General features: G+C 39.9%; 1 protein-coding gene across 1 annotated transcript in view; it reads left to right on the forward strand.

Annotated features, from left to right (window-relative positions):
• NEB (nebulin) overlaps positions 1-12919 on the forward strand; it is a 234641-nt gene that overhangs the window by 135866 nt on the left and 85856 nt on the right. The window contains exons 78-84 of the mRNA XM_055120062.1: positions 8153-8356; positions 8870-8974; positions 10218-10322; positions 10418-10729; positions 11812-11916; positions 12485-12583; positions 12752-12853. Of these exons, the coding sequence (XP_054976037.1) occupies positions 8153-8356; positions 8870-8974; positions 10218-10322; positions 10418-10729; positions 11812-11916; positions 12485-12583; positions 12752-12853 (1032 nt within the window). The remainder of the gene's footprint in view (positions 1-8152; positions 8357-8869; positions 8975-10217; positions 10323-10417; positions 10730-11811; positions 11917-12484; positions 12584-12751; positions 12854-12919) is intronic.

Genomic DNA, 12919 nt, shown 5'->3' on the forward strand with positions numbered 1-12919 from the left:
GTTCACTGTGTTCCATAGTGAGAGCCAGTTTTGAGGCCACTTACCCACCCTACCTCTGAGTGGGAATAAATAAAGTGGATGATGACACCATGTTCCATTAGGATCAAACTGTTAAAAGAAATAGCACTGGAGCAACCGAGCTTCTCACTGGTTTTCTATAAGCCTACAAAATCTATGTTTTTAAATTAAGGATTAATGACCAGTTTATAAATCTAAAATATAGTAAGATATCATACATAATATGCTATAATTTGAACAAAGATTTTCTTTTAACACAACCGTGATTTTGCTGATTATTTTTATTAACCCCTTGACCTACTTCTGCTTGCAATACAAAAGAAAGAAAATGCTCTTAATGCACAGTTTACAGCTACCTTTCTATCTGATTTCCCCAACTCTAGTACAAATACAAAGAAGGTTACCGTAAGCAACTGGGCCACCACGTGGGTTTCCGCAGCCTACAGGATGACCCTAAACTGGTGTGGTCTATACATGCTGCCAAGATCCAGAGTGACCGAGAATACAAGAAAGCTTATGAGAAGTCTAAAGGAATTTACAATACACCACTGGACATGATGTCAATAGTTCAGGCCAAGAAATGCCAGATCTTGGTTAGTGATGCTGATTATCGTAATTATCTGCACCAGTGGACATGTCTGCCAGATCAGAACGACGTGATCCAGGCCAAGAAAGCCTACGAGCTGCAGAGCGATGTGAGTATCTTATCACCAGCTTGGGGAAATCTGTGTCTATATGTTTAATCAGTGTGTCCCTAGATACACTTTAAACAGCAGTCTTAACATACTTGATGAATTTCATATTGTAGAATCATTCCAGACATTTTCTATGTTATAGAGGATTTCTTATTGTGATCAAACTTTATTCATCAAGATGAATATTAGTTTCCTATTCTGTATATTAAAGTAGAAAATTTTAGTCCAGTTGTCCTGATATATTCCGTTTGCATAATCAGATATTTAAATTTTGAAACAGAGGTAGGTATAAAAAATGTTGGATTTAAAATTTATATGATATTTGTCAATAAGTAGACAGAGTATATAGACATAGTTGCTGGCTATTTTTTTAGCCATTATATATATTCATTGAGGAAACTTACTCCCAAATTACTTCAGTGACGGTTCCAATGGTACATAAAAGGCAGATATTTAGTGGTAAGTGCAGAAGCTTAACCAAGTACAAAACAAAAGCATATGTAATTTGTCTGCCTGTCTGTCCACAAATCCCACTTTTGGGCCAGCTCTAAGTTTTGGAAGATAGTGGGAACTTCTAGAAATGTGAGCCAAATTTGGAATACCCATTCATTGGTACTAAAGGTTCATATTCTAGAATTTCACAAGGTTGGCCATCCATTGAATTATATAGACATAGTGTGTGGAATTTTTCAATTTAGTTCTTTGAGTGGGTTTATTTCATTCCATTGTATTTCTCTTTTTATGCAGAATGTGTACAAATCAGATCTGGAATGGATGAAGGGTATTGGATGGTTGACAGAAGGTTCTGTGGAAGTGATGAGAGTGAAGAATGCTCAGAATCTCTTGAATGAAAGGCTGTATCGCATTGGGCCCGAAGCCTTCAAATTTACCAGTATCGTCGATACCCCTGAAGTTGTCTTAGCAAAGACCAACGCTTTACAAATCAGTGAGGTCAGTTGAGTTGATATAGTCACAGAAACTGAAGAATGCATACTGTAAACTTTAAAACTGCCAAGACCTCCATTAGAAACTTGAATAATCAGACAGAATTCCATACAGTCAATCTATCAAAAGTTTCTACGATATAAGTCAATAGAAGTCTGGGAGCATCTTCATGTTACACAGGAGAATAAAGACTTTGAACACAGTTTGAGTTCTTGCCTGTAATAATATTGGCTAGATAACTAGATCTGCATGAATGGAAAAGGATAATTTTACTATCATGATTTTATTGAGGAATTTATTTAACTATCATGATTTTATTCAGGAATTTATTTACCACATATCCATATATCTTGTTGTACTCACTATTGGTGACATCCATATGGACAGACTTGTACTCACTATTGGTGACATACACACACACATATGCACACACACACCCACACACTTGAAAGCAAAATGTGACCCACATTCATGTCTGACACCTTTGATTCAAACTTTAACTTTTGTCTTGTGCTAATCTACTCATCTATTAATGGACCATCCCCTTTTTTACATTTTGATCAGCCTTTGTATCGTGATGCCTGGGACAAGGAGAAGGCGAATGTGAATATACCAGCCGACACTCCAGTGATGCTGCAGTCCAAGCTCAACGCCCTACAGATCAGCAATGTATGGCATTGCCTCTTTCTGCTTTTTATGATGCCCTCTGCTTATTGGGAAATTTTGGTGAGGTGCTCCAAAAGGGGTTTGAAAAAAGAAATTTCCCTACCATTTCTTCTACTTATAGGGTTTAGGCACACGATAAGTACCCATGTATATGTGTGTTTGTAATTACAATATGTGTGTGGAATGGAGGGAGAGTACATGGATTAAGACACTTCCTTTGCATGCAACTCGAACCCCCAGGTCCATGTGATCTTCCAAGCTTGTCCCCAGCACCATTAGGTGTGGCCCTAGAACCCTCTAAACACCACTGGGGTGACTCAGTAATCTCTGGCATTGCAGAGTTTGGCACTGCATACCCATTCTCTTGCAATGAATCACCAGTCCAGTAGGCTGAGAATGGTTGGGAGGATCCCAAAAAGGAGAAACGTGTGACCTGTTAACTTTGCTAAGAAGTGGTGGCATCTCCAAAACCACAACTTGAAAACATGTGGTTTTATAAATAATAATATTTAGTTACCTTTTTAACAACCCATCCTTGCCTTTTTGAAAAAAGAGAAAAGGCCAAATAACACATATACTTTATTTTTATGTGATGTATTATATCATGAATTTTTTAAAATATATATTGTAAGAAAACCTTACTAGATTACATTAAAAATCTACTGGAACAAGGAGCTGGAGAGATAAGGCATTTGCCTTTCATGTGGCTGACTGGGTTCAATCTTCAGCACCCACATGATCTCCAGAGCACTTCTAGGGGTGATCCAAGAGCAAAGAGCCAGTAGTGGGCCCTGAACACTGCCAGGTATAGTCCCCAAACCAACCAACAAAAAAATATGCTGTAATATAAGTTCAGCATGAAATCAGCCTTTGGCATATCCAATATGCCACAGGTAGCTTGCCAGGCTCTGCTGTGTGGGCTAGATACTCTCGGTAGCTTGCCGGGCTCTCCAAGAGGAGCAGAGGAATCGAACATGGGTCGGCCGCGTGAAAGGCGAATGCCCTACTGCTGTGCTATTGCTCCAGCCAATCTCATAATGAGAGACATTACTGGTGCCCCCTCAAACAAATCGATGAGCAAGGATTGACAGTGACAGTGATAGTGATGAAATCAGCCTATTTTAGAAAGCTAAAGAAAATATTTATTTTTCCTGTAATTCTTCCCATCTTTCCTCGAACCTGTCCGTAATGCTGACTCAGCCACTCCTTCTTTAGCCTGACCGTGGTTTTATAATCTCCATTTGCAGAAACACTACCAGCAAGCCTGGGAAGACATGAAGATGACCGGTTATGACTTGCGAGCAGATGCCATCGGGTTCCAGCATGCCAAGGCGTCCAGAGATATTGCCAGTGATGTAAGAATTTTTCCTTGCTCAGCCTTAGAAAATACTTACTAATAGATGTCCAGGGAGTAAGTTCTGCACTAGCCTTGAGCTTAATCCCCTAGGAATTAAATTTCAGTTGAATGAAAGTCATTCGGGCTGGAGTGATAGTACAGTAGGTTGGGTGTTTGCCTTGCACATGGCTGACCCGGGTTCAATCCCCGCCATTCCATATGGTTTCCCGAGCACTGCCAGGAGTAATTCCTGACTACAGAGCCAGAAGTAACCCTTGGGTATCACTGGGGTGATCCCTCACTCCCAAAATAAAGTCAAAAAAAGAAAAGAATGACAGTCACTCTCAGCGGCACATTTCTTTAAAATTCCAAGTGGAAGAACAACATGTTGAACCATTTGAGACCTTCTTGCATCACTACTTGGTTTGGTTCTTCTTATGTTTTAGTTTACTGAACTAACTTTCAATAGCTTCCCAATATCAGTTTATTTACAAGCAGGTACAGAAATTCTGTGGATACAAAGAATCCTGTTGCTGCTTTATATGGGGTTTATGGGATAATTTTATGCAGTACTTGGACAAGTATTTTAAAAATATCCATAAGTCTATGTAATGTAGTAGAAAAGTTCCTCCCTTTGAGTGTAATTAATTTATTTTAGGATGGATTTATATATTAGAAACACAGATTTGCACACAGAATCAAGTAAACAGAAAAGAAATACAAATGACAGATGGTAATTACTTATGTCAAAACTGTGAGAGTGACAGTGACTATAATTTGGGAGCTCTGATCAGTCAACCCCATAGCTCAGCTCTTGCCTTAATAATGTTTAATGGTACACAGTGCTTTCACAAATATGGAAATATAAAACAAATGAATGTAATGAGACTGTGTACATATAGTGTAAATAAAATTTTTGTGGATTTTAAGAAAAGCAGTGTCCATAAATGTAATCTAATTGAAGTAGAATTATTTTAAGCAGACTGTTTAGAAGAATGGAGTATAGAAAAGTGAATTTTATTTCTTCTGTTCACATCTGCCAGTATATGTACAAAACTGCTTATGAGAAACAGAAAGGGCATTATATTGGATGTCCTAGTGCCAAGGAAGACCCTAAGCTGGTTTGGGCAGCAAATGTGTTGAAGATGCAGAATGACAGACTGTACAAAAAGGCCTACAATGACAATAAGGCCAAGATCTCCATCCCACAAGACATGGTGTCCATCAACGCTGCCAAGGAAGGCCAGGCATTGGCCAGCAATGTGGACTATCGCCAGTACCTGCACCAGTGGTCCTGCTTACCTGACCAGAATGACGTGATCCAGGCCAGGAAAGCCTATGACCTGCAGAGTGATGTGAGTACACGGGTGCCAGAGTATGGGCTGAAGTGCAGGAGAGGGGTGTGGCTCATCCAGAGAAGAAAATCTTCTACACCTTCACCAGGTCATTCTTTGAGTGCCTGGATAAACTCTAGTCTCTCAACATAAGCACACACGGGGCTGGAGACATAGTACATTTGCCTTGCATGCAACCTGGGTTCTATCCCTGGCATCCCATACAATCCCTCGTGCACCACCAGGAATAGTTCCTGAGTGAGAGCCAGGAATAACACCTGGGCACTTCTGGGTGTGGCCTCAAAAAGAAGAAAAAAATGCAGCCTTGCCATCAACCCAAAACACATGAAGTAGCACCATCGTCCCATTGTTCATCAATTTGTTCGAGCAGGAATCATTTGTGCCTCCATTATGAAACTTGTTACTGTTTTGGGCATGCATGTTAAACAAATCTTTTTAAGAATCACGAATCAAAAAATCCCCATTAATCATAGATTTCTCGAGCGGGCTCAGTAACCTCTCCATTCGTCCTTTCCCTGAGATCTTAGAAGTCTCTCTCGACTCGGCCCTCCCAACAATGTCACACCCGTGTACTCACAATGTCACACTGGAAGCTCTTTCAGGGTCAGGGGAATGGGATCCAGCTTGTTACTGGCTTTAGCATATGAATACACCATGGGAAGCTTGCAAGGCTGTCCCATGTGGGCAGGAAACTCTCAGAAGCTTGCCAGCTTCTCCCAGAGGAAGAAGTAGGCTACAAGATATCCTCTGGGAGCTCGCTTTTAAGTCTCTGAGTGCTGACCGTTGATGGAATTACACACACCTGGGTTCCTCTGCCGGTACCTTCATGCGTGAGGCCTGTCCGAACGCATGGAGAGAGGCCTCGAGCATGGCTGTAGCTAGGTTCCAGTCGTCTTCGGCGGCCGAAGCTCTGCTCGGCGTGGGGAGTGAACCTGGAGCTCTTCCCCTCCGAGGGGCCTCAGGGAAGACAGCCAGGCGTGCCGTGCCGGCAAGAGACTGTCTGCCAACCGAAAGTAGTGAGTGGTCGCAAGGTCAACCTAAAGTCAACCTGCAACAAACTTTTTCAGAAAGAGAAAAAAAAGCCGAAATCTATATATAGCCCTTCTTCTGAATTATGAGCATCTAAAAAATATTAGAAACTCTCTTTTTTCTCTCCTTCTCTCTTTCTCTTCCTCTTTCTTTCTTTCTTTCTTTCTTTCTTTCTTTCTTTCTTTCTTTCTTTCTTTCTTTCTTTCTTTCTTTCTTTCTTTCTTTCTTTCTTCCTTCCTTCCTTCCTTCCTTCCTTTCTTTCTTTCTTTCTTTCTTTCTTTCTTTCTTTCTTTCTTTCTTTCTTTCTTTCTTTCTTTCTTTCTCTCTTTCTTTCCTTCTTTCTCTATTTCTTTTTCTTTCTTTCTCTTTCTTTTTTCTTTCTCTCTCTTTCCTTCTTTCTCTATTTCTCTTTCTTTCTTTCTTTCTTTCTTTCTTTCTTTCTTTCTTTCTTTCTTTCTTTCTTTCTTTCTTTCTTTCTTTCTTTCTTTCTTTCTCTCTTTCTTTCTTTCTCTCTCTTTCTTTCTTTCTTTCTTTCTTTCTTTCTTTCTTTCTTTCTTTCTTTCTTTCTTTCTTTCTTTCTTTCTTTCTTTCTTTCTTTCTTTCTTTCTTTCTTTCTCTTTCTTTCTTTCCTTCTTTCTTTCTCTGTCTCACACACACATAACGTTTTCTCTCTCTCTCCAGATCAAACCAGGTCCTCCCGTGTGTGAGGCATGTATTCTGCAACTGAACCACATTTCAACCATTTTTACTCCTAATAACTTTTTAAAAAATATTTTTGGGGGGTCACACCTGGCGATGCACATGGGTTACTTCTGCCTCTGCACTCAGGAATTACTCCTGGTGGTGCTCAGGAGACCATATGGGATTCTGGGAATCAAACCTGGGTCGGCCACATGTAAGGCAAATATCCTACCTGCTGTGCTATAGCTCCAGCCCCGTAATAACTTTTAAAAGCCTATTTGTGTCCTATCAACTAGTCACTAAAATACTATTTCTGAAGAGTACAATATTCTTTTTTTACAAAATCAACAACAGTCCGGGACTGTGGTTCAAGTAGTAAAACACATGGCTTACATCAGGATTTGATCCTCAGCCCTGCCTTCAGCACCACTGAATTGTAGTTCTGTTGGCCGCTGAGTCCTGGTGACCTCCTTGGTGTGCGCCCCTACAACAGTGAAAATACTAGATTAAAAATAAAAGTAAGAGCTGCTATTTAAGATCAGCAGTGCAACTGGTTGATCTAGTAAAGCAGATTTTTGGATATCCAATAAAAATGTAAACTCCCAATTGAGGTTAAAAAAATTCTACAGTTAGGGATTAAATTCTTAATTATCTTTTTAAAAGTACTTTGCCCAAACAAACACACACATTGTGGTAAATCTACAATGGTTAACAGCAAAGAAGAAGCAAGGAAAGTTTCTGATTTTAGGTGGCTCATTGATTACAAAGAAATAGATGTTAATTAGTTAATATCGATTAAAAACCAAACAAATTGGTTGTCTGACAGGAATGACCCATAGTGTTATGAAAAGAGAGGGGGGAGAAAACTCATCTGAGAAAGTGCTGATTTCCAGTGTGTCTGGTGGCTCAGAGAGGACCAAGGGGTTAGTGTTCCTACAAAATGAATGCAAAGGGAGCTGTCTGCAGAGTACAAAATGAGAAGCAGCCAGTGTGGTTAGAATGCACAGGTCAGAGGGAAACAGGCAGAAGACCAAGTGGGAACAACTGCTAGAGATTGGTGTAAGACAGACCATCTGTTGGTTTTAAGTCTATGTGAAGGATTTCGATCTTTATCCTAAGATTAATGGAAGCCAAATGATGGGGAAATGTGTGACATCAGATCTGAAGTGTGAATTTTGAAAAGATTGCATGCAGAGTGGAGAACTTCCTAGAGAGCCCACAATTATTCCTTTAAAATATTGACACCAGCTCCACAATTTATCTTAAGTAACCCATATTCAAGCCAGGAGTAACCCCTGAGCACTGATGGGTGTGCCCCTCAAAAGAAAATAATAACAAAACAAATAATAATGAAGAGCAGCTTCCTTATTTGCCACAATTTTTTAAAAGTCAAACCTGCTTCTATATACGTTTCTTTTCTTTTCCAGGCTATCTACAAGGCTGACTTGGAGTGGTTGCGTGGCATTGGCTGGATGCCTGAGGGTTCTCCCGAGGTCCTGAGAGTGAAAAATGCACAAGAGATCTTCCGAGACAGTGCCTACCGGACTCCTGTGGTGAACCTCAAGTACACAAGCATTGTGGATACACCAGAAGTGGTTCTTGCCAAATCAAATGCTGAAAACATTAGTATTGTGAGTCACTTTCTTCCTTCCATATTTATAACTTTAGTGTCATGACAAATGATAAGTGATCTAATAAAAGTAGGACAGTTATATTGATGATAGTGATAATTTAAATAAATGTCAGTAGGGTTATTTTATTCTTGCTTATGAAACTCAAAATATAAAAGATTCTATATCAAATTTGAGCAACTTACATGAAATGATTTTCACTTTCTTTGGGGGATTTATTGGGACGTACTAGTGGCGTTTGGAGCTTACACTCAATGGTGCTCAGTGCTTACACCTGGATCTGTGCATAGTTATCAACACTGGCAGGGAAATTAGGACCATATATGGTGCCAGGGATCTAATCTTGGTCAACCATGTGTAAGACAAGTGCATTGCCTACTGCACTCTCTCTCCAGCCTGATTTTTACTTTAATATGAAAAGATTTTGTACCAGAAAAGCTGAACAGACAACATTAGAGATAGCAACACTAGAAATTGTAAAATAATTTTATTTTTCTTTTGTTCTTTCCATAGCCAAAGTACAGAGAACTTTGGGACAAGGATAAAACTTCAATCCACATAATGCCAGACACTCCAGAAATTAATCTCGCGAGAGCTAATGCCCTTAATGTGAGCAATGTAAGTATCACAACAGATTCCTCCTTGTTTGGGAACTCAGCCCATGGGTGCTTTGATAGCAACAACAGTTCACAGACAGAGAAAGGAGCTCAAGTGGGTGGGGATTCCTTGACATCCATCTTTCATCAGCACCAAGGAGGGGAGCAGAACCCTGGTATTGAGTCACCTGGCAAGGCCAGGTACTAGTGAACCAATGTCGGCTAACCAGAAGAAAGATAAATCTCAGGATTAGGCAGATGCAAAGGAACAAAGGGGAATTAATGGCAGATTCTAATGAACTCAAAAAAACAATGAGAATTCTTGGCAAAACTCTGCATGAATGAATTTAAAGCACATTTAAAAGCTAGTGGATTTCCTGGAAAATAATAAATCACCTGGAAAATAATAAATAATAAAACTGACACAAGAAAAAGAAATAACTATAACAGGAAATTAGTAAATTAGGATTAGTAAAACTTCCCATTCTTTTGTCACATATCAGAGTCACAAATGTCAGGGCCTGATTTCACAAAATTCCTTCAGAACATCAGGGAATAAATCTGCCTTAAGACCTAATGATAAAAGGAAAGTCATTTTAACTACCAAGACCAAACCATGGCAACTACATGGAGCCTGTCATTCAAATTAAAAAGAAGGAATTCCTGGCAAGCCCAGATCCAGTTCACGCACAACTTCTTATGCCTAGTTCTTTTGTCTTTAACCAGATCTGGGGCTTCAGAACTATACCTTTGTCCAAAGGCAACAGAACTGGGACTCTTAGCACAGGGGATGGATGCGGGGTGGGGCATGATCAGACAATGGTAGAGGGCGTGGCAAGGGTTGTGTTATGCAGGAAACTCTATCATTAACAGTATTGTAAACCATGGTGCCTAAATTAAAAAATTTTCATTGTACTTTCCTGTGTGCCTGAGGACCTGAGTAACCTAGATGCCAGAAGAGAGTTATCTCAACACTCTAAGTCCTGTTTTATGGGCCTCAATGAAAAATATGCACCACCCCTGCTTTGTTAAAAAGATATAAAAGGATAGTTTTTTCTGCCTTTCTCTGGAATCCTGCTCACGGGGACCCTCCCATAGTCTAGCAGCTTAAAGATGCTTTTCCTTTCCCTTAAATAAAATCATTCCTGGATTCAGGGGGGAAAAAACTATATACAAATGTAAAGCTGTACCTTTTTGGTATTGATCTTACCCCCTGGGGTTCTGGGTGAGTCTAAGCTGAGCACCTGTGTTTCTTCTCTCCTCAGAAAGTTTACCGAGAAGGTTGGGATGAAATGAAGATGAGTTGTGATGTCCGGCTGGACGCCATCCCCTTCCAGGCCGCCAAGGCCTCCAGAGAGATAGCCAGTGATGTAAGTATGCCCTTGTTCAGCTTGTCAGCGTGTAAGTAAATGCACTGTGTGTGGAGAATATCTCCTGTGACCCACCTGCTGTTTTCCATCTCTAGTACAAATACAAATTGGACCATGAGAAGCAGAAAGGACACTACGTGGGCACCCTCACAGCCAGAGACGACAACAGAATTCGATGGGCCCTCTTGGCTGACAAGATTCAGAATGAGAGAGAGTATCGGCTGCAGTGGGCCAAATGGAAGACAAAGTTCCAGAGCCCTGTGGATATGCTGTCTATCTTGCATTCTAAAAAATGCCAGACTCTGGTCAGTGATGTTGATTATCGAAATTACCTGCACCAGTGGACCTGCATGCCTGACCAGAACGATGTCATCCAGGCCAAGAAAGCCTATGAACTGCAGAGTGATGTGAGTTGCTCCCCCTTGGGATGAACACTTCTCTCAGTTTTCCATGAACCCCAGAGCTTGTGTCAGGAAGCCCTTGTATCATCATTCCATGACTTTTACAACCAAGGAGTTGCCTTTTGTTCAATCCTATATAAGAGATAGGGTATGTACCCTATGGGTATGTGCATTGGTATACACATGTGGTATATAAGTATAGTAGAAAATCACCACAGTCTTGAGAATTTTTTAAAAAAATAGAAAAAAATCTTTGTATCAAGAAATAAAACATAGTATGAATGTGCTTCTTAAGTTTTCTTCGTTGTTAAGGAAAACTGTTGTGAATAAGTTTTTCTATACAATGTAAGTAGCAATGAAGTTTTATATTATAAGTATAATAGTGAAAGTCCATGGTAGTAATGTTTTTTTAAGAAAAATAAGTGGATTTTTTTTCCTTTTTGCTTTTTTATGGGAAAGCCACACTTGGAAATGCTCAGGTATTACTCCTGGCTCTGCACTCAGGAATTATTCCTGGGGATGCTTGGGGGACCATATGGGATGTTGGAGATCGAATCTGGGTCAGCAACATGCAAGACAAATACCCTACCCACTGTACTATCACTGTGACCCTAAAATAACAGTGTTTTAAACTTTTCAATGAAGTTGCTGAGGTTTCTGATTAAGGAACCCTGTATACTAATCTAGGATTTATTGTTTCTCTTGAGAAATCAGATGTAGCTCTCAACACCCCTAGAAACCTGTAACTACATTAAGACTTAAAACTGCCACTTTTAAGAACTGAGGATGCAACTCAATGCTAGAGCGTATGCCCACATGTGTGAGATCCTGGGTGCTACTCTCGGCATCCCCCCACCTAGTCCAGCACTGCTGGGACAGAATCCTCCAAAATAAAACAGAAACATTTCAATAGAAAACGTGTCCCTCATCTTATCATCTAACCTGACCTTGTGATTCATTTGCTTGTCTCCTACTAGGCTGCTTTAGTACGTCATTATTCATTTTTCTTTCTAAGTCAGACCAATGGCGAGAATGCATAGGACCATATAACAAGTGTTGCTGGATTTATTCTCATCTTGTTTCCACAGGCCGTGTACAAGGCTGACTTGGAGTGGTTACGTGGGATTGGGTGGATGCCAAATGATTCTGTTTCTGTCAACCATGCCAAACATGCTGCTGATATCTTCAGTGAGGTATTCCAGGATTTTATTCTGTAATTCAGTATATTTCCCAGGACACTGAACATACAAAGTGCAGTTATTCTTTATCAGCAGTTTTCACCATTTCAATTAGTTATTTAAGCCAGATGGAAAACAATTTCCCCCAAATAATCCTATATTATCCCTGTCACATTATGGAATGACATCCATAATGTGATATCCAACACACATATCAAAGTTTGAAATTGTATAAGTGGAAAACTTGTTTTTGACATCCATGGCAATACACTTGTAGTAAGTTTATCAATATTAAAAGAGGTATTTAGTGTTGGTACACACACAATGAAATTACACAATGTTAGGAACTAAGGAAACTTCCTACCTTAAAATCTGTTGGGAAAAAAAAAATCTGTTGAAAACCTAAGAAACCAATCCTTACTTGTTAAAAAACAAAACACTTGGAAGAAAGCCATATATTCAAAGGCCATTTGGATATGACTCTCAATCCTTTAAGTAGAGGTGAACCCTTTAGTCTAGAGACTGTTTCTCAGGTCACAAGACCAAGGCTAGTGACTCTTTAATACATGTTTTCTTCCCTTAGCAAAAATATCGCACAAAAATAGAAACACTGAACTTTACTCCAGTGGATGACAGAGTTGATTATGTGACAGCTAAACAAAGTGGTGAGATCCTAAATGATGTAAGTACATGGTTTTTGTTCTAAAATTGCCCAATTGTGAAGATGTCACTTCTAAAGCTTTCCTACCTGCTCGTCTCAGAAACAAGATTGCAATCATTGAGATGATTGATGCCAGAACATTATATTTTCTTACCATCAAGTTGCTTACCCCTTTGCCTCTCATTTCAGATTAAATACCGAAAAGACTGGAACGACACCAAGTCTAAGTACACCCTCACGGAAACCCCTCTGCTACACACTGCCCAGGAGGCAGCCCGGATTCTGGACCAGGTAGGGTTGACCCAGCAGCCTGGATCTGGAGTTCATGGAGGGGATGGAAGATTATAACAGAATGGC

Source organism: Sorex araneus, chromosome 1, assembly GCF_027595985.1.
Source record: "Sorex araneus isolate mSorAra2 chromosome 1, mSorAra2.pri, whole genome shotgun sequence".
In the NCBI taxonomy this organism is placed as follows: domain Eukaryota; kingdom Metazoa; phylum Chordata; class Mammalia; order Eulipotyphla; family Soricidae; genus Sorex; species Sorex araneus.